General features: G+C 39.2%; 1 protein-coding gene across 2 annotated transcripts in view; it reads left to right on the top strand.

Moving 5' to 3' along the window:
• Positions 1-22,332, top strand: part of L3MBTL4 (L3MBTL histone methyl-lysine binding protein 4) — a 442,980-nt gene that overhangs the window by 131,785 nt on the left and 288,863 nt on the right. Inside the window, exons 5-6 of one of the 2 annotated variants that reach the window (XM_055324067.1) lie at positions 1,558-1,649; positions 22,022-22,126. In XM_055324067.1, the coding sequence (XP_055180042.1) occupies positions 1,558-1,649; positions 22,022-22,126 (197 nt within the window). The remainder of the gene's footprint in view (positions 1-1,557; positions 1,650-22,021; positions 22,127-22,332) is intronic. The other variant, XM_055324068.1, reaches the window with a different exon arrangement.

The following is a 22,332-nucleotide window of genomic DNA, read 5'->3' as shown; positions in this document are numbered from 1 at the left end:
GCGTAAGGCCTTGCACAAAGAAAGTGCTTTATAAATATGTTGAATAGATGAGTATCTCAATATGTATAATAATTTATATTTTAAAATTTAGGATAAGATGTGTTTTATGTTTTTTTCCTTACTTTGATTTTTACTTAACCTAGAAAATTCTCTAAAAAATATAGTTTTCAGGGCACCTGGATAGCTCAGTCAGTTAAGCATCTGCCTTAAGCTCAGGTCATGATCCAGGATCCTAGGATTGAGCCCCACACCTGGCTCTGCTCTGTTAGGAGTCGGCTTTTCCCTCTCCCTTTGCCTGCTGCTACCTCTGCTTCTGCTCTATCTCTGTGTCAAATACATAAATAAAATCTAAATCTAAAAAAAAATCTATATCTATCTGTAGTTTTTAATAACTTTATAATCATATGTACATATGTGCCTATGTGTAAATGTACATGTATTATAGTCTATTTGACCTTTCTCCCATATTAATACTCTACTGTGTTTTTGCTGTGATAATGTTGTGATGTATATTTTTACTATCAACTTTTATCGTGACTGCTTAGCAGGTTAATCCTAGAGGGGCAATTACTGGGACATAGAAATATAAATTTAAAACAATTATCAATCCTTTCCAGCAGATTTTTATTATTTAAAAATGATATTTTTATTGAATTACGAAGGGGGTTATTGATGTAGAAAATTTGGAAAGCAGAAAAATAAAGTGCAGAGAATATTGAGAAGAACCATAATCCTGGCAACTAAAGATAACTTCATTTAAGATTTTGATTTATGTAATTTTAGTCTTTAGTCATAATTCTAATACATATTTCTATTATGCATTTTACCAAAAAGGATCATTTTGTTCTAAACTGCTGGGTTTTTTCCACTAGTAGTATATCATTAACAAAGTCTTCCTCTGCCATTAATCTTTTATAATGTAATTTTACAGCCTATTATTAAAATGACATGGCTGTACAATGCATATAATTAACCCTTACCTGGTGGACCTGTAGTTTATTTCCAATGTTTCATTATTATGAGGAGTTATAGGATACAAACCTTCATGTTTGCCCCTTGGGTACATTTGCTGTAAGCACATTAAGACAAATTCCTGGAAGCAGAATTGCTGGTTCAAAATATATGAAAACATTTTAAAGCTTTTGACATATATTTCCACATTGCCTTCCAACAGGTTGTACCAATTGACATTCTTTCCCAAAAGAGTATGAAAGCGAAAGGAAATTATACAGATATTTTCAAGTCATTCACCTAGAAACCTCTTTATTGTTCTTTGAGAGGAGTAAGAAACTACCCATGTTTAACGTTTATCAACGGTCTTCTTAGAGAGGGGACTATATTCATAGGCCTATTGTAATACAGGAGAAGCTGACTGTGGACTGGTTAGATGATTTTACTAAATGCTCACAGAAAGTGAGAAATAAAATTTTTATTAGTTACTGGGTTTTCTGAATACCTCTTTGATTAATCAGCCTGCTTGTTGAGTTTATCTTCAATTAAGTATTATTTTTCTGTCACTAATTGTTTCAAGAACAGTCACTGTGTTTTCTTTTCCAGTCCCGTCAGTGGCTGCACAGGAAGCATGGTCTTGGGAGCAGTACTTGACAGAACAGAAGGCTATAGCAGCACCTGTTGAACTGTTTTCCAAGGTGAACTACTAACAGTCTTATATTTTGGCAAGGAATGAACACTTAAGAGAATTAATTAGAAGGAAGTCATTTGCCTACACAGAACACCCAACCTTTTTGATTTGTAGATTTCACTGGAAAATAACATAACAAAGCTAATGGAAGCCTTTGTGATGAGAATATGTGCTCAGGAGCTGGAGCTGGAGCTGGACTTCTGGGTTTGAAACCTAGCGCTCCCACCTTCTAGCTCTGTGACCTTGAACAAGTCATCCAGTCTCTCTGTGCTCCAGTTCCCTCACCTGTAATGTAAGGAAACTACCATGCCTACCTCCTTGGGGTGCTGGAGGATTAAATCAGTTGTACACATAAGGGACACTGGATGCAACATGCACATAGTGAACAATAAGTGCTAGGCTTTCTTTGTATTAGCAGGTATTACCTGCACATGACCACCCAAGGATCAGGTTCGAGGGATCTGTTTCGATGTGTTGCATGAAAGTGGTGGGTCAGGCAACATGTCGGGGAGACAGCGAAACCCCTAAATGATGTTCTGCCTGACTCTAATGATGCCCAGAGCAGCCTGTGTGGGCTTGCTTGACCAAATGACTGTTGGCATGGCGGGGGGGAGGGGGGGCGGGTTGTGCCTTCAGGGGGATCATCTTTACCTGAGGTATTAAATCTTCTGAAATCTTCTGCTACTCTTTCTATTCTTCTTGGTCTGTGTTTTTCAGTGTTTCAGGGGAATTTATATTAAAAAATTGCATAAGATTTACATCATTGTATTGCATTTTAACCAGCACTGAGAAGCTAACACTTTTTATTTGCTTTCCTTTTTACGGTATTTGTTGAGTTACATCTAGTACTTTTTATCATGCAAAAGGGCTAGCGATTTTGTTAAAGATTTTATTTATTCATGAGAGAGAGAGAGAGAGAGAGAGAGAGAGGCAGAGACATAGCAGAGGGAGAGAGAGAGAGCGAGAGAGAGAGAGAGAGAGAGAGAGAGAAGCAGAGACATAGTAGAAGGAGAAGAGGCTCCACGCAGGGAGCCCGATGCGGGACTCGAACCAAATGCAGACACTCAACGCTGAACCACCCAGGTGTCCCTTAAAGATTTATTTATTTATTTTAGAGAGAATGCAGCAGAAAGGTACAGAAGGAGAGGGAGAGAGAATCAGAAACAGACTCCCATCTGAGCGCATAGCCTGACACAGGACTCAGTCTCACAACCTTGAGATCATGACCCCGAGATCAGGAGGGACCTGAACCAAAACCAAGAGTTGAATGCTCAACTGACTGAGCCATCAGGGTGCCCCAAAAGGGCTAACAGTTTTAAGCCTGGCCGTGGCAGTAGAATAGGTGAGAAGTGAAACAAATAAGGAAAGAAAGGGAAACCAGTGCTGGCAGCTCACATTTAAGAAATACTAAATATTTCATACTTAACCCAGTCTTTTTTTTCTTTTTTGAGTGCCAACGGAGATGTATATATTAGGTGGAGATGGTAATGAAGCAAGATTGATAAATTGGTAACTTGAATCAGCTAGTGGATACATGGGATTCCATTACATTATTAACTCTCCTATACATGTTAAAATTTTTCATAATAAAAAAATTATAACCCATACATTTATAAATGTTCACATTTCTTTATAAAAGCTGAGAGCCATTTCAGTACTTCATACTTGAATTGAAACACATTTTTTTTCTTGTGCTAGTTCTTTCTTGCTCCTAGAAAAGGGAGAAGAAATACCATATGGTTAATCAATTCATAGTTCGTTCTTGTCTGGACAGCCTCATAGAAACAAACTTGCAATTAATTGGATTAGTTATTGCCCAATAGCAACAGCATGCAAGAAAAATAATGAAACTTTAAATTCAGATCTCAGAGAACCTCAGTTATCCGGCTTTATTGGATTTCTACTTAACCCAGTCTTCACATCGGATGCCTTTGTGGAGCTTTGGAAAACCTAGATGTATGAGTGTTCTGGAGACCTATTAAATTAGAACCTCACGGGGTGGGGCCGGGCATCCTGGAGCTTGAGAACCTCCCTAGGCTTCTGGTGCAGGATAGAGTCCAGTGTGGTTGTAGCTTATAAGAACCATGCAGTAGTCCCTGCTGACTCCTGGTGAGACTGTCATGTGATGAGACTTAGGGTGTTTGCTCCCCACAAAGCAGGTTAAGTTCCCTGGGTAAGTTCCTTCTCTTTCATGTTTCCTCACAGTGTCTGTTCATAGTGTATTCGTGACCGGTCAGTGTTGAATGACTTCTGAGCATGGAGGATACTTAAAGAGAGTTGGCTCTGACTAGGGAAAGCCAGTGCAACCTGTATTTCCCTTTCTCTCTGTCCCTGGGCCCATCTGTGTCCTTGCTTTGTGGTCACTGCAGGTCAGGAGATTGGAGTGAGCCAGCCTCAGGGCCAGCTCAGGCCTGTCAGGTGCTGTGAGCCACAAGGGCAGATGTCATCTAGCTAGGTCCAGGGTGCCAGGTTCAACCACAGGACATAGGCCCGGCTTGTGACCCTGCTTGGGCATGAATGGGACCTCTGTAACGTCTCAAGGTAGCCAGAGACCACGAAAATGTAAGAACAGTCAGTGATTGAAGTCTGTACTTATATGTAGCAAAATAGACCATGAGCGATGCAGGGTCTTAGAAATCAGACCCCTGTGTATTCCCAGACAAGGATCCTCTCTTACCTCCACTGAGGATTGGATCACATGTTAGCATGTTAGGCTGAAATGTGCCTTCATTCCTGGATCAAGGTGGATTTTGGCTGATGGCAGAGCCCTTAGGTTCTGACCAGTGTCTGCATTCTTCCCTCAGCTCAGCCAGTGAGTTTATTAGCACGGTTTCTCTGTTTCTCCTTTAGAACGCTTCAGGGTCCTTCAGCCAGTACAAGAACACCTGCAGATCAGAGAATTTCTCCCCCAGGTTTTCCCTTGTGACGTAGTATTCACTAAAAAATCTCCAAGGGGCCAATGTGAGATTTCTGTTCCTGAATTAAATCCCTCTGGCGATATAGGGAACTGTGTAATCGTAGGTTATGGGTTGTCTAATTTTCTCCCTCTCTAATTTTCTCCCTCGACTTTGCAGAGATCTGACAGAAGAGGTGCCAATAAGCGCTTAAGTGAGGGGACATGTGGCATGCAAAGGCAGCGATAGGTTCCCTTTAGAGAGTGTAAGTAGACTCCACAACTCTTTCCACAGAGTAGAGATGAGCGGTGAGCAGAGGACACAGCCTTTGAGGGCTCCTTGGCTAATAATGTGACTTTAAAATATGACTTTCTCAAGCTTGTGGACTCTAATTTTGTCAACTCTGAAAGTGACCATAAAATATTAGCATGAGAGAAAGTGGTCACGTCTGACCTGTTGGCATGCCTTTCTCTTCACTCATAATTTAAGTCAGGCTACTCACATTTTCACTAAGGATTTTATGATATGGTTGCTTGAAAATCTTGCCATCTACCTAGGATATAAGATGTGTCCCAAAATATGGCAACAGTGGGAGGTAGAATGTTCACTGTCAGTGGAATGTACAAGAAATGAGTTTCCTAGGTGTTCCATGCAGCTTACCAGTTACTATGTCTGATTTGTCCTGATGATTGAAGATGCTTGTGTTCAAGATACAGTGTTACTCTGCTTGGACATTTGTACTCTAAGATGAAGTAACGTGGTTTAAAATTGAAAATGGGTTTCAGTAAAATAAAAGAGGCAGGTAGTTCAGGCCAGTCTTCTGAGAAAGATGGTCAGATTGAGCTCAGTTTTGGAGTGATATTGTGATGTGCTCTTGACTGTTACTGTCCATTTTAATTGTGTAAATATTGTGATAATAGTGTTCAGGTCAGGCAGCTGAGATGGAACTTTTCAGCTTTGGACACTGACATGTTGAAAATGGGGTGAAATAGTTTGCATATCCTGATTGGAAAACAATTAAAAAGATATTTAATATATAATTTTCATCCTAATGCTTAGGTTTTAGAAAGTGTACCAGTGACACACAGACACACAGGTGATCAGTTTCGTCATGCAAATCAAATGTGTATTCTACTAAGAAAACATATATGTATGTGTATATATATTTTTATGTTTATAGTTTTAAAAGTATGCTTATTTTATTTGCATGAGATTTTTGCATATCTTTAGGTCTATTTTGAATTTCTTTTTGTACAAGACAAACTAAAGTGTTTTGTAATTTATGGCTTATTTTACCATCTGGGTAGTGAGTACATAAGGATATAAACACCTTCTGTTGACAGAAAGTATAAAAACATTTTCTCTTCATTACTGGTGAAATGCACCTATCTTGATTTGATTCAAACTTTAAAATATTTTTTTGTTTTGTTTTGAAGTTGGTTCTAATACTTTTCTCTTTTATCTTTCCCTGCCAGTCGTCTAACCATCCAGTGTATCTCCCTAAAGCATCCTTCCCACCCTCTTGCCCATCACAAGTTCAAATATGCCATCCTGGAATCAAAGTCCCTAGAGTCTAGCCCTATCTGCAGACGCACATCAACACAGAGCTTCTTCTGTGCCAGTCAGGCTGGTCCACACACTGGCTCCTGCTTGTTGCTGCTCTGCTTAACTATTCAGAGTCTTTATCCAAGTGTGAGGCCTCTACCTCTCTTCCTGTTCTCTGAACTTCAAGACCCTCCCCTTTCCTGAAGCTGTCTCCACCTGTGCACTCTGACCTGTGGACTTGCCAGCTTCTGTTCTGCTGGGCTCTTGCTGGTGGGAGTGAGGGTTGGGTGATGGCGAAGGACTAGCATGAAGGCAGGTACTGCCCCTCCTGTTAGCTGGCCAGGAGCTGAGGGGACCTCCAACTGCACTCTGGGGGCAAGTCTGACAGAGGGAGCCTAGCTCTCCCTCGGCCTAAACTGTTCTTGTCCCACAAACCACACATCCCTGTTGTTGTCAGTCACTGGCCCAGAAAACTCTGCTTTTATGCCCAGCAGATGTTCCTGTCTCCCCCAGTGTTGGATGGCTGAGCAGATAGGCTAAATGAGTGCTTGAGCCCCTGAAGGTCAAGGACACTTACATATTTTAAAAATCGGTATTTCAGAACAAGGTGAAAGTTATCATGGAAAAGCTAAAACCCTTAGACTTCATGTGTCTTTTATAGTGTAGTATATAGTTTTAGTTTGAGTTTATATAGCAAGGGAGTTGTTTTTCTTTTTTCTTTTTCTTTTTCTTTTTCTTTTTTTGCTCTTGTAACAAATCATTATAAACTTAGTGGCTTAGAATAACACAAATTTATTTATTTTTTAAAAAGATTTTATTTATTTTTTTATTAATGAGAGACACACAGAGAGAGGCAGAGACATAGGTAGAGGGAGAATAGGTAGAGGAAGAAGCAGGCTTCATACAGGAAACCCAATGTGGGACTCGATCCTGGACTCCAGGATCACGCCAAGCCAAAGGCAGACACTCAACTGCTGAGCCACCCAGGTGTCCCTGAATAACACAAATTTGTTATCTTAAAGTTCAAGAAGTCTAAAATGAGCCAGCAGGGCTATGTTCCTTCTGCAGGCTCTAGGGGAGAATCTGTTTCCTTGCCTTCTGTAGCTTCTAGAGGCTGCCTACATTTCTTAGCTTGTGGGCTCACATCACTCCAACCTCTGTTTCCATGGTCACATCTGCTTTGGTCCTTTGGCCTCCCTCCTGGAAGGACACTTGTGATGACATTGGGACAACCTGGATAATCCAGGATAGCCTCTCAATCTCAAGATTCTCCAGACTTAATCACATCTGCAAGATCCCTTTTGTCATGTAACGTACCATATTCACAGGCTCAGGGATCAGGACATGGCTGTCTTTGGAGGCCACTGACCACTGGTGCCATCGCCTTTCCATTACTATGCTGATTTGTCCCTGTCTCTGACCTGAGTGGCTTCTCATAGCCGGCTCCCTCCCGTCATTGTCATTCTGTGACTGCTGCAGCAACCCAGTGGTAAAACAAATGATGTATCAGGGTGCCTGGGTGACTCAGTAGGTTAAATGATCAACTCTTGATTTCAGTTCAGGTCACAATTTCAGGGTTGTGAGATCCAGTCCCATGTCAGACTCCAGGCTCAGCGCAGAATCTGCTTAAGGGAAGAGTTTCTCTCTCCCTCTCTGCCCCTACTGCTGCTCATTCTCTCTCTCTCTCTCTCAAAGAAATAAATAAAATCTTTACATAATAAACAAATCTTAAAAAAATAAACAAGTGATGCATTATCCTTAATAGTTCAACATGTCAGTCCCTCCTTTCTCCAGCTAGCCTGCACAGCTGCTTCACTATAACCTCTGCTTTCCGAGAGTGCACTTTCCCCTCTACCAAACTCACTTCTTTACCCCCCAAAGGCAGTGGGCCAAGCCTCCTACTTCCTGCTCCTTAGTATTTTGTCACTTTGCAGCCCTCCCTACTTTGAGGTTTATGCCATCTCCTCCCTACTGTTTCCACTCTTGTTACTTCATTGGATTGTGTGTGTGTACACCTGTGTGCATATGCATGCTCACGTGCTACCCGCCCTGAGCTCCCCTCTGCTCCTGCCCCAGTGTCCCTCTCATCCTTGGACATCCTTTGCCTACATGAGCCGCCTAGTACCACGAATGCCTCCACCTGAGCCTGACCCTCCTTTCCCATGCAGTCCACCTGCTTTGTGCCACACTTGCATAAATCAGAATTGAACCTCTTCTGCACTGTGGAACTTTAAATCTCACTGTCTGGTCCCATCCACTGCCCTTGCAGCCCTTTCTCTCCCTTATTCCCACAGTACCAGTTTTTCCTTTAATTCAACATAGCTGTTGAATTTGTCCCTTTTCTTCCTTCTGGCTTTACATCTTCCCCCTGGCCAGGCTAGGTCCCCTGGTTCCTTCAAATCAACCATTCTCTTGTCAGGATCTTTGACTACCTCATCCTCCGCTATCCTCTCCCCATATATGTCTGCCAGAATCCGGGCTCTGGATGAATCATATGTGCCTTCTAACTTCTGTACCTAACTAAGCTGACAAGCCCTGTTGGAGAAGGACCACAAAGCCTTGCAGATTGGTGGCACTGTAGATCTACAGTCTCTGCTAAGAGGGCAGTACCTGGCCACCCTTTGTCAGTCTGAGCACTCCCTGATTCCTAGGAAGGCACGTCTCTCAGGCATCTGCCTCATTTCCAGCAAGAAGCCGTCACTCCCTTGGTGGACGTGGTGCGACCTCCCTCCATGTTCTGTCACAAACCTTCACTCACACCTACTCATACCTCTTTCTCATGTTGAACTGGGAGAAGTACCCTCCTCCTACCCCTCATCCCCTTTACCTACACTCTGGAGCTTTCCTGTTTTTTGCTTTTCTAGAGACCATTGAGCCACTACCCATCAGTCATCTCATGTCCTGCTTATAAGTTACCTTTGCTTCCTTCTAAGTGTTTGTATCTGGAATATAAATTTACCTAACTGTCTCAAATTTAAGAAGGCATACTGTCCCTTGGTCATGTATTCCCCTTAATAGCTCATCTCCTTAGTCTGCTCTAGCTTCTTGTAATGTTGGCCTGCATTTTCTCTTTTCTTCATTTTCTAACCTTTTCCTCCTCCAACTCTGCATTCTGGCCTTTATTCCCACTGCTACCTGAAACTGCCTGCAGAAGGGACCAAGACTCCCTTTCCTGAATTCAAAGCCAGGTGTGTGTCAGGCCTTGGCTTCTACTCCCTCTGCCCTGGAATGCTGTCCACTGTCAGCTGCTGCTTTTGCTTGGTCCTAGCCACTCCCGAAAGTCCTCTTCTCCTGGGCTTCAGTCTTAGGGCTCCATTCTGCATGGCCCCTGGGGCATCTTGAGTTTCACCTTGACCTCATGGAGTGTGTAACCTCCTCGACCTTTCTCTTGGTCCTCCCACCCCTCCCCTGGGTGGCCCCCAGCAGTCTTAACACTCAGCATGTCCAAACGGGACTCCTTTTCCCAGTCTGCCTTCCTGCGTCTGCTTTGTGGGTTACTGGTCCAGGGAAGGGCCTCTGCATTCATTTCCCTTCCTCTTCTCTCTTCTGGCTTATGTTTGTCAATCTGGTCTGCTCAGGTTTGCCCTTCAGTTCCTTCTCCTGGCCCTACCATTGCTGCCTTATTGTAGGAGTGGACCTGCATTTTATTTTCATAGCAGTTGTAATGAAACTTCCTAAAATGATCTCTCTCTGTCCAGGTGGCCAGCCCCATCATTAAGCTTCCTGCACACCATTGCTGGAATGGTCTTTGTAAACCGTGGCTCTGTTTGTCATTTGTGTACATAGCATGTCTGCTTTTTATGTCATTCTGTGTGATTACACATAAATGTGTTATGTCTCTAGGTAGAACTGTAATCTCTGTGAAGACTGACTGGGTTTCTTTCTGTTTTTTTAAAAAAATTCTTTCTGCTCTGTGATTCCTTGAGAGAGGCGCATTTTTGAGCATCTTTTTATTGTGCCTTGGTGCTTGTACATGTGCTGCCTCATTGAGTCCTTTCAGTTTCTTTCCTCTTGTCTATAGAAGAAGGACTCTGTGATGGATTTCGCTGACTCGTAGTTTTTCACTGAAAGTGGCAGATAATACCACTGGCTCCTTTGAGACTGTTGAGGAATTACATAAAATGTATATACAGTGTTTAGCCCAATACAATGTCTGACATGTGGCTCACTTTATTAAATGCCAGAATTCTTAAAGTTACACTTCTCAGATTCTAGTCCTTTGCCCTTCCCAGAGCCCACCCTGCCCGACAGCATTCATTCAGAGCACTAGCTGGGACCAGGTCTCCCAAGGCTTCGTCCTTGTTGGGCTTGCCCTGCTGGGCCACAGTGATGCTCTTGGCTGCTCCTCATCAAGCATGGCCCACCAGCTGTGGTGTTTGATCTCCATGTCCTGATCTTCTGTGCTTCAGGCTGAGTGTCCAGCCTGAAAATCACTCATGATTGGAGCTCCATCTGAAATCTCAGTTTTGCCGGATGCCGCCATTCCACATCCTCCACTCTCATCATGGTGCTTGTCCTCCTGCCTTCATGAGGAAAACAGAAACATTCCCTCTCCTTGGTCATCAAAAGCAAAGCAAAATCATTATGTAGACTTTGGCTTTGCCACCTTTCCTCCCCTGCTTTCTTCTGCCATGTCTTTATCTTGGACGCTCCTTAACATGTTCTTGTATTGCACTCTGTCCCTCCACTTCCCTTGAAATCTGTGATAACCTGTTATGATTTGGGAAGGAAATACTTTTGAGTCCTCTTAAGAAAATTTCAGCCATCTGTAGGATGATGTGGTGGTGGGGAGGCTTCTTTTGGAAACGGCTGGGAGTAGTTGGGGAACAATGGCACCTTCCTAATTTAACCTCCTAATTGCCCTGGAAATGATAGCTGTATTTGAACAGACCCCCATTTTCTCTCAGCCTTCCTTGGTCAAGTTCAAGTGAAAGGAATAGCTTACACTCTCTCTCTAAATTTAACTTCTGTACCTAGACCTGAAATATATTTTTAAAATATGCCAGTACATTAAATAGAATCTGAAAAACCCATGTCTGTGTTTTCTTTTTGATAAAAGAGTCTGGATATGTGTTTAACTTTGCAGGTGCAGAAAGATACCACCATGAAAATTCATATTTGTTATAACCCCCTGTAGAACTACTTCAGATGAGTGGGACCTTTCTAACCAAAACAATTCACTCAGATGTCAAGGGTTTTTTTGTGCTTTGATCATGCTTCCAAAATACTTGATAATCACTGATAACACTCTCATGGTTTAATATGGATCCTTCTTAGATGATACTTTAACTACTAATCATTAGGCACATGATGACCATGTAGTTTTAGTGAAAATAAAATACCTCATTATACTGTGAATTCTGATAGGCTTAGAATCAGATTATAGCCTTGGTCTGTATCCTTTTTTATTAACTTAAAGTGTGTGCTTGTTGTTTTCCTATTTGTTTTTGTCTCCTATATGTATTTTTCTGACCCTTGTTTTAAGATAACTTCATTGATATATAAGAGTTGTCTAAGGAAAAAAAACATATTCTGTAAAAAAAGATTCTGTGTGTATTATATTCATATGTTTGATTGGGGCTTAAATCCCAAGGCATATTGGGCAGAGAAAGAAGTGTGTCTTACAACTAGACTGTAGCCTTGCAATGTGAAGTCATTTAAGCTGATTAATGTCTGAGACTCTGAAGAACAGAGAATTCTCATTCATGTTCATTTCTCATCTTCTCTAGAACTGTAAGTTCTGGGGAAAAACTGGAGATACATCCTGATCTTGTAGCTCAGATATTTTTCCTATTCTTAGAACCCATTTCTCCGTAATGGTGGAATTCAAAGTACCAGAGGCCTGAGAAATAGTCTAGCAGATTTGAAGTAGTGAGGTTGGACAGTCGGATCATGATTGCTTTTTCCTTCTTGGAAGGGCCTGGAGCCCCATAAAGGCTGCTTATCTGCAGTTCCAGCTGGAAGCCCAATGTCATGTTCAGAGATGTTCAGAGGAAGAGAAATTTTAAAAGAAAATGGCATTCAGAATAAAAAATAGACAGTTTTGACAGCTCTTCTCCTTCAGTTGAAGCAAATTTATATTAGAAGTACCTCTGTCTTTTTACCCTAGGAGGGTTTAGTCATTTGGGGAAAAACTATGTGGGCTTATTGCTTTAGACACTATACTCTGTGATTTGTGGAGTCCACTCAGTGTTGGCCAGTGAATTATCAGACAACTTCAGAAGTTATTTTTAAAAGTTCTCTCTATGTAGTCCTTTATATCATACTGTGTAAGTTCTTTCTTTGTCTGTAAAGATCTTTATTGGTATAAAGCTGCCTAAATCTAACAGTATTCTACTCACTCTGCTATGTGCTTTCTTTTTGTTTCTGAGACTTTAATTCAGTCAGTGGGTAGGTAAGGGTATGTGGATACACACACAGACACACAGACACACACACACACACACACACACACATCTCAGCCAAATTTCCTACCGTCAGTAAGGTCAGTAGTTCTGGAGAAATGAGAATTTTTGCATCTGAGATTATAGTAGAATAGATTCACAACAAAGCAGGAGGAATGAGAGCCACTAGGTTATTAAAGAATACTTTTGTTGTGCCATGAGTTCTGTGTTCTCTTTTTGTAGAATGCTTCTTGGTATAGTCTTGGCAACAGTTTAGGATACAGAATTAACCTATGAAAAATGTTCAAAATAACAGAGAAGTAGTCTCTAAAATGAGACTACTATGTAAAAATACACAATCAGCCATCCTTTTTTTTATAAATTAATTTTTATTGGTGTTCAATTTACCAAATACAGAATAACACCCAGTGCTCATTCCGTCAAGTGTCCCCCTTAGTGCCCGTCACCCATTCACCCCCACCCCCCGCCCTCCTCCCCTTCCACCACCCCTAGTTCATTTCCCAGAGTTAGAAGTCTTTATGTTCTTTTTTTTTTTTGATTTCACCTTTTTTTTTTTAATTTATTTATGACAGTCACACACAGATAGAGAGAGAGAGGCAGAGACATAGGCAGAGGGAGAAGCAGGCTCCATGCACCGGGAGCCCAACATGGGATTCGATCCCGGGTCTCCAGGATCGCGCCCCGGGCCAAAGGCAGGCGCCAAACCGCTGCGCCACCCAGGGATCCCAAGTCTTTATGTTCTGTCTCCCTTTCTGATATTTCCCACACATTTCCTCTCCCTTCCCTTATATTCCCTTTCACTATTATTTATATTCCCCAAATGAATGAGAACATACACTGTTTGTCCTTCTCCGATTGACTTACTTCACTCAGCGTAATACCCTCCAGTTCCATCCACGTTGAAGCAAATGGTGGGTATCTGTCGTTTCTAATGGCTGAGGAATATTCCATTGTATACATAAACCACATCTTCTTTATCCATTCATCTTTCGATGGGCACCGAGGCTACAATCAGCCATCCTTCATTGCCATCTTAACTGAAGCCTTCCAGCAAGTTATGTTTCATTATGTAGGTGATGATTTTTTTCCCGTTACCCTAACAAATAGATGGCAAAAATAGGCCTCAGTTTGAAAAAGCAGGGTTTGAAACATGCCTTGTTGCCTGGCCTGTATACCTTTGATGAACAGCTGCAGTGAACTGCTTGTGTCTGCTTATTGAAGACTCCTAAATATGTTGTTTAGTCATGGGATTAATTAATGACAGATTCCCTTAAAGGACAGCCATGTGGCTCTTAATCTTTTTTTAGGTATTAGACCCTTTTGGACATCTAATGAAAGCTATTGATAATCTCCTTAGAGGAGTGCTTTTTTCCATTTGCACACAAAATTTTAAAATTCAGGAGATTTCTAGAATCCTCAAAACCATGGACCCTATCCCTACCCCATCATTAAAAACAGCCATATTTAGGTGTAGTTTAAACAAGAATAAAAAAAATGTTTTTATATACGGGATTGTATGCTGTGTGTGTGTGTGTGTGTGTGTGTGTATCTATATCTCTATATACCTATAGATACAGGTATATCCAAGGTCTCCATTTTATCTGTGATCGAAACAAGAGAAATCCAAGAGGGATTCTAATATTCCTGATAGTTTCCATTGTTAGCTCAGGTGAAAATCATAAAGTTCCCTGAGGAGAAAGCAAGGAAGGAGTTTCATAACCTCTCATAGCCTGCCAGTATTTGCAGTGAATAGTTTTAAGATGAAAGATTCATTGCAAGATACTGTACCTGGGGGGATGTTGAAACTATAGTAATGCGCTAGAAAGTTGGAATTGAAAAGTAGGTACAAAAATGTTGTTGTTCATGAGCTGTCTATAGAATCTTTGAAGGTATCAGTCAGTATTGATAGCATAAAAGTAAAAATTAACACACTATGGAAAATCTGTGTATTTCTTCCAAGCCTGAAACCTGGGTATCAGCGTAAAATTCCCTACCTTCTTCATCCTCAGCATCCAGTCAGTCCTCAGGTATCGTCTGTCTTGCCTCCTCCATGGGCACTGCATCTGCCTCTCCTGCTTGTTCCCGGCTCTGGCTCTGCATTGGCTGTGTTCCTTTCATCACTTATCCAGGTTCCTGCCATGTTCTGGGATGGAATGTAACTTTTCAGTGAAGCTCAGAGCAGAGTTTGAATTCACATTCCAGGTTTTACTGACTAGCTGTGCAAGTGGGGTATTTGTGAATGTCTCCGAGCCTACCTGTCTCCGAGCCTACGGCAAATTCTCAATGATCAGTAGATATTAAAAAAACTCCATAACCGTCTTCCCTTTATCTAATCTTGCTGTTTTTTAAGTTAATTCTCTACACTGCCACTAGTGAGATCTTTTTAGAATGCAAAAATGTTTTTTTTTCCTCCCCTCTGCTTAAAAGCTTTTGCTAGTGCTTCATCCACTAGAAAAGAAGGTCCTTAACAAGACCTACAAGGCTTTTTGTGACCTGTGTCCTGTCTTCTTGCCTAGCATCATCATCACTTAATTGTGTGTGTGTACCTGTGCTGATTTTTTAACTAATTACAGTGGCATTTAAAAATTCTAATAAGACAGAAGAGCATAAAAATAAAAGACTTTCTGTTCGTTCACCTCTCTAGGTGAACCACTCAAAATAATTTGACACATATACTTCCAAGTCTGTATATATTTAGTTACATAGATATGTATTTAGTGCTTATATAAATAGTTGTGTTTTACTCATTTAATGCTTGATTTATATTTATCAGTGTGTCATGGCTCTCATGACACCTCAGCAGATTGAGGTCAGTGTCTTACTTTTTTTTTAAAGTCATCTCTACACTCAACATGGGGCTCGAGGGATCCCTGGGTGGCGCAGCAGTTTGGCGCCTGCCTTTGGCCCAGGGCACAATCCTGGAGGCCCGGGATCGAATCCCATGTCGGGCTCCCGGTGCATGGAGCCTGCTTCTCCCTCTGCCTGTGTCTCTGCCTCTTTCTCTCTCTCTCTGTGACTATCATAAATAAAAAAAAATTAAAAAAAAAACATGGGGCTCGAACATAGAATCCTAAGATCAAGAGTTGCATGCTGCACTAACGAGCCAGCCAGGTGTCCCTGTCTGCTTTTTTAATAGCTGCATTATATTGTGTCCCTTTTCTCTCCATCTAAAGTTATTTTTATATATGCTGTTGTGGTATGCATATAATTCAATTACTTTCCCCAAATGAATAGTCATGTGTCCTAATGACATTTATCTTTGCTCTCCTGACTTAAAATGCTACCTTTACCCTGTATTAAATTCTCATATGACATTTGGGGATAATTTATGGTCAAATAGCACATATTCAGACCACTAATTTTAGTTTTTTTTTAAAACTCATTCTAAGTTTTAATTATAAAATAAAAAGTTTAAAAATTTTGAAGTCTCTAGTCAGTAAGTGGGATGGTGTTGATTTATCATACTACTTGCTCATATACTAAAGCGAGATACACACTTTGGTCTTAGGCATATTACATAACCTCTTGTGCCCTAAGTTTCATTATCTGCAAAATGTACATAATGCCTATTTCATAGGACTTTTATGATAATTTAATGAATTGGCATTGGTAAAGTGCTTAGAAGAGGATTTGGCCCAGAGGTAAGTGCTCTGTAAGTGCTTGTTGTATAAAAGCCATCTATATATGGCCTGATAAAAGATAGCTCAGGCTCTATATTCATTCCTTCTTATTCCTCATTCTTCATTTTCGTTTAGTAAGATAATTGTACCTAGCTATTATAGATTGTTGGCTATGATAGTGAGTATTTGGTGGTTCTTCAGATAAATCTGTATTGTCCTGGATATATTAATTAAACATAAACTCAGACTCCTTTTTGTTGTTGTTGTTGTTGTTTTTCCTTTTGTCTTATCAAATGGTGAGCCAACAAGAATATCACACTTATAATCTGGCAGATTGATTCTTTCCACTTCTGGTAACTTCTCTTTGATTGTATTTGTCTTAGGAAAATGTTTCTTTATGTTCCCTTCTGCAGTATTTGAATGATTTTTTTATGTTACCAATAACATGATTGATTTTTTTCCCCAGTGACTAAAGAAAATCATCCAGTGTTAACTAAGAGTTAAATTCTATGTGGTCAAGCTGTTATCCCAGTTTGCCTACATAAGACTTCTTGTGGTCTCACCTGTCAATTTAAAATTGTGACATTTCAGCCTAGGAGATACACATTGAAACAGTTTGAGATTTTGAAGATGTTACTGAGGTAAACCATGAAAGAAGACAACCACTGGATTCATGGCAGTGGTCTTTGGTGTTATAAGAAATCTTGCATATAAAATGTGTACAAACATCTTTCCCTTTGACAACCATCATGTAAGGTTTGGAATCCAGAAGCCTGTGGTCCTGGACCAGTCCTTTGCATGGCACATTAAAAGTGCATGCTTTAGTGGCTGTGATTCCTTTGCATACCTAATTTCTCCAATTTCTTTTGATACTGAATTAAGATCAGGAAAATATTGTTGCCTGCCAACTTTTGCCTGTGAATAAAATAAAATGCCTGTGGGCATGCAGATAGAATCTTCCACTTAGATAATTGACACTGCTCTATTACACATATGTAGCTGCTGTTCTGCTGGGGCTAATGGCCACCAGCCCTCTACAATCTGCAGAATGGCTCAAAAATAACAAGTACAGGAATAATGTCTCTGATTTTGTATGAGGGTTCTCAGTGATAACAGAGTAAAAATGTCCATAGTTTCTCACATATATCTACTAACTGTCCAGGAGCTGTTTACATTGTATATTTGTAGTTTTAGGGCACACACATGTGATGAGTGCCATATGCATTGTACTCATAAAGGAATTTTGCCACAAGCCTGTATAGTTTTCTCTAAGCATGGCCTTTTGTATTGTTTTGACTGGTTTGGTTTTTGTTTTTTCCTAATACTCTGACTCCTTTTATTTTTAAATAATGGAATGTTATTTTTACTTGCTTTTTCAAGGTAAAGAACTTGTAATATTTTTTCTTTTCTATCATTAGTGATAAAACTCATTATTTTGCAACTGTCTAAATACAGCTTAACTTATGTACCCAAGAGCACATGGTACATCTTTGGAAATGCCCTTAAGGCCCTCTGTGGCCTTGAGTCAGGTTTTGTCTTGCTTGTTATGTTTCCACATCTGTCCCCTAATGTGGAACAAACAGTTGGCAGGCTTTCAGAAGATTTGGGTCCTCAGTTACAATCCTCCACTAAACAAGTTATGTGACCCTTGAGAAGTCTCTTAACCTCTCTGGTTTGAGTTTATCTGTAGAAGTTTTTTGTTGGTGGTGGTGGTGGGTTTTTTTTTTTTTTTTTTGGATCTGCAGACCTTATGCTTTTTTATGACTGAATTTAATAGACTGTTGTTTGCTTTAGTGTGTGATTCCAGTTCCCATTTGTCACCATGAAATATAATTTTATATAGTACGGCTATCAATTATGTTCATAAAATAGATGATTTTTAGAAAGGAAAAAATTAAATAGGCTATTAATAAACCACTTAACAGAAAAGAGATTGATGAAAGACAATGCTACTTCTCAGGAAAAAGGTTGTTAAAATGAAATGTCTTGTTTATTTATTTGAAACCCTCCGGAGAATGCTGTGGCTGTTTAGGTCATGTAGTATTCCTTGCAGTGTTATCCAAAGCACCCAAATTTCACTCAAGAAACCCTCTGAAAATGCTGACAAGAATAACGTTCATCATCCTAACTCCTGGCTGGGAATTATTGTCAGTGTCTTGAATTTATCATTCATATGTGAAAAGAGGGTATAGTCTGTTCCATACAATGCTGGTTTTTTCCCCATTCCCAATTTTGTATCTTTCACTTTTGTTAAAACATGAAAAATGTTCTCTCCGTTATTATGGCTTCTTCAGTTTCCTTTCAGGATTATTAATATACTCCCTATGGTCTCTCCTCCCCCTTCACTTTCTAATCAGTGTTGTGTATACACACATGTATGTGTGTGCAGTACTCTTAAAGTTAACCAAGAAATTTCAAAGCAGTGAACAGGAGGCAGTCACATAAAACCTGTTATATACGATCTGCTGGGAAACATAGTAGATGTGAGAAAAAGGCTGGGGGAATTAAAAACACACATGACATTTATTTTTGCAGAAATAAAATATTCCTGAGAAATCATTCATTCTTGCCATTTCATTTTTGGGTTTTGTCATCCCTTAAATTTTTCCTTGGAAGCTTCTAAAATGATCTGTGAATGTGCTTACGACATTTTACAAGCCAATTCATAAAGATTTAAAAACAATCTCATGTTCATATAAAGAAAGGCATACACCGAACAGTAGAAGGTTGAGTAAACTATGGTACTTATGCACTGTAGGAGTACAATACAGCTGTGAAAAAGATTGTGGACAACTGCTGTAACCTGACATGGAGTGGTTTCAGGGGATGTTAGAAAATGAAAAATAACATGCAAAATAACATATATAGTATGCTAACTTTTGTGTGAGAAGGAAGGGAAAAGTAAGACAAAACATAAATGTAACTTTATTTTTTCAAAAAGAAACCCAGGAAGGACAGACCAAAAAACAGCGAGGTTAGTTACCTGAAAGAGGTGGAATGGGCTGGATAGGATGTGGGAGGCTCGAGGGATACTTCTTCGAGAACCTTTTTATATAGCTTGAACTTTTGGAAGCATGTTAACATTCTACATATTAAGAAATAGAAATAAATCATTAAGAACTGAAAGCACATTTAAATCAATGAACTAAACCATAATGAATACCATAACTGTACTAAAGAGAGAGAAAAACATGAATCCAACTAGGAAATGAACACAGGTTTTAACTATATACTCCATTCGTGAATGGCAGAGTGGGGAGGGAAAATTGCAAACAAATCCTGAAATCTTTCTGTAGATTTGTCTGTTGCAGTAGTGTGGATAAAATAGTCCTGAAACTATAATAGATATGCTATAGCATTTAGTGTATGGGTAAATGTGTTGACCTGTTTAGAGGAAAAAGACATAAATGGATGGAAAAAAGAGCAAGCCCTTTGGGGGTGGGTTGGAATTAGACATATCTATATGAACTATATGATTTGTATATATGAATAAATATTCATATATATTCTATATTCATATATATGAACTATATGATTTGTATATATATGAATAAATATTCATATATATTCATATATTCATATATATGAACTATATGATTTGTAACATATGTAAGTATGCACAAATGCACATATATATGTATAAATGTGTGTGTATGTATATGTATGTTTTGTATGTAACTATATAGTGAAGGAATTGGACAACACTATAATTCTGTGATCAAAATTGACATCACTAGTGAGGGAATGCATGGACATTGTGTCACTCTAGATGTGATATCCTGAGAAGGACACATCATCACCCATGTAGTATACTGGCAGAGAATACATAACTTGAATTTAATCGTGGGGAAACATCAGACACATCCAGAATGATGAACTTTCTGTTTAAAAAAATGGAGGAGAGGAATGACTATGTTTTTTAAAAATGTCAGTGTTCTAAAGGATAACAAAATAGTATGGAAAAGTTTCCAGATTAAGGTAGACTAAGGAGACATATCAAGTAAATTTAATATCTGACCGGAATCCCATTCTGGAGGAAGAAAATGTTATAAAGTACTTTGTTGGATAAATTGGAAACATTGGAATATGAATGGAAGATTAGTTCAAGTAATAAATGTTAAATTTACAGAACCTGATAACTGAACTGTTGTTACATAAGAGAATGTTCCAGTTCTCAGGGAAAGTACAATGCCTGCTTTTAAGGGAAAGTCATTTAAGGGTAAAGGGCCCTCAAATGATTCAGAAATAATCGTATGTACATCTATACATATATGTGTATCTCTAAGTCTATATCTGTATACATGCACAGGTAAGTAGGAGAGAGGGAACAAATAGAAATGATAAAACAAATGATGTTTCTACTATTGTTAACAATAAATGAGTCTAGGCAAAGACTATGCATGTTCTTTGTATTTTTTGTTCTTGCAACTTCTCTTAAGTTTGACATATCCAAATGAAAAGATTGTTTTCAAAAGAATAAAAATAAACATTATTAATATGTTAGACAGTAGAAAAGAGTAATAAAGTTAGTGATTAAAAAGGGGATCTTGAACTAATAGAACTAGATTTTAATCATCACTTTCTATTAGCATACTTACAATTTACTTGCAATTAAGAATAAGTTTACTCATAATACTGAATTTGCTCAAAACTGCTAAAAAGTAATAATAATTTAGCAAGGACGTGGAAAATAAGGCCAGTTATTAAAGATAATAATATGAATGGGCTGGGCAGCCCAGTGACCAGCGGTTTAGCGCGTCTCGCCGGGGCGTGATCCTGGAGACCCAGGATCGAGTCCCATGTCAGGCTCCCTGCATGCAGCCTGCTTCTCCCTCTGCCTGTGTCTCTGCCTTTCTCTCTCTCTCTGTGAGTCTGTCATGAACAAATGAATAAAAAATCTTTTAAAAAATAATAATATGAACGGGAACACTTAGTCTACTACAAAGTAGATTCTGTTTACAGTAGCAATGAACATTCAAAGGTATACAGAAGAAAGCATTTTTGAAGCCTGTATGAAAATTTTAGTAACATATGATGTCTATTTGAAAATTTTGAAAATATCTTGGAAAACCAAAAATGATTTGATTAAATGGAAAGGAATCAAGTTCCTGAATTAGAAAACTCAGTATGATAAAGATTGCTCTCCAGATAGAGTCATAAGCAACTATGACAATGTAATACAGGCAAATACACCAATGAACAGAATAGGAAGTCCAGAAATAGACCCACAAATATGTAGAAATATGATATAATAGAGGTAACTTTGCTGATTATGAAAGTATGGATGATAGAAAAAATTTTGTTGAATACTCTGTTTTCCAAATGAAAAAGTAGATCCTACTTCATACCATAGAACAAAATTAATTGCAGTTGCATTGTAGATTTAAAATGAAGAACAGAAGTTTTAAAAGAACACTAAGATAATATCCATGTAACTTCAGGGTTGTGAGTGAGTTCATAGGTTAGATGTGCACACTGTACAGGAAATAACTGATATATTTTACTACATTAAAATTTAAAAAATTCTCTGCAACAAAGTCATCATGAACAAAGCAAAGAGCCCACTCACATCCTGGGAATAGGTAATCATCATAATCAACAAAGGATTGGTTCCAGAATACAGGAAGAGCTTGTTAAAATAACTAAGGAAAAATGGGCAAGAGGAATAAATGAGGACTTCGTAGGATATGTAGTTTCTCATATGAACTGTTTCATAAATAATGATAAAATGATAAAAATGATCAAATCGTCTTTGAGGGCCAAATATAGAAAAGCAGCCATCTATCTTCAGTTATATCACTGAGCTCCCAAGCTTGTACAGTAAATTCTTGATTGTATGCGTAGCCACACCAAGTGTTTTAATATTACATTGTGAAGGTATTTCAGTAACTAATGTTATATCATGAAATTTCATAGGACCAATCCTTTCCGGAGCACGAAAATGGTTTCCAGGTTGGAATGAGATTAGAAGGCATTGACCCCCGACATCCATCTGTATTCTGCGTGCTTTCTGTAGCTGAGGTAAGAGATAGTGTTATTGTCTTGGGCTAAGTGCACAGTGACAGAAGAAAATTTTCTAGCGAATAATGAATTTGAGTGCTTTCTGTTATAAACAAGTTCCAGTACATTATGGATTTATTTTAGTCAGTGATGGGTGACATATGTTTCTTAATGAATTTTTTTCCTTCTCTGAAGATTAATCTTTTAATAAGTCCCTCATCATTAGC

Source organism: Nyctereutes procyonoides, unplaced genomic scaffold (genome assembly GCF_905146905.1).
Source record: "Nyctereutes procyonoides isolate TBG_1078 unplaced genomic scaffold, NYPRO_anot_genome, whole genome shotgun sequence".
Classification (NCBI taxonomy): Eukaryota; Metazoa; Chordata; class Mammalia; order Carnivora; family Canidae; genus Nyctereutes; species Nyctereutes procyonoides.
The sequence above is the reverse complement of the archived record's forward strand: the minus strand, read 5'-3'. Positions and strand labels throughout refer to the sequence as shown.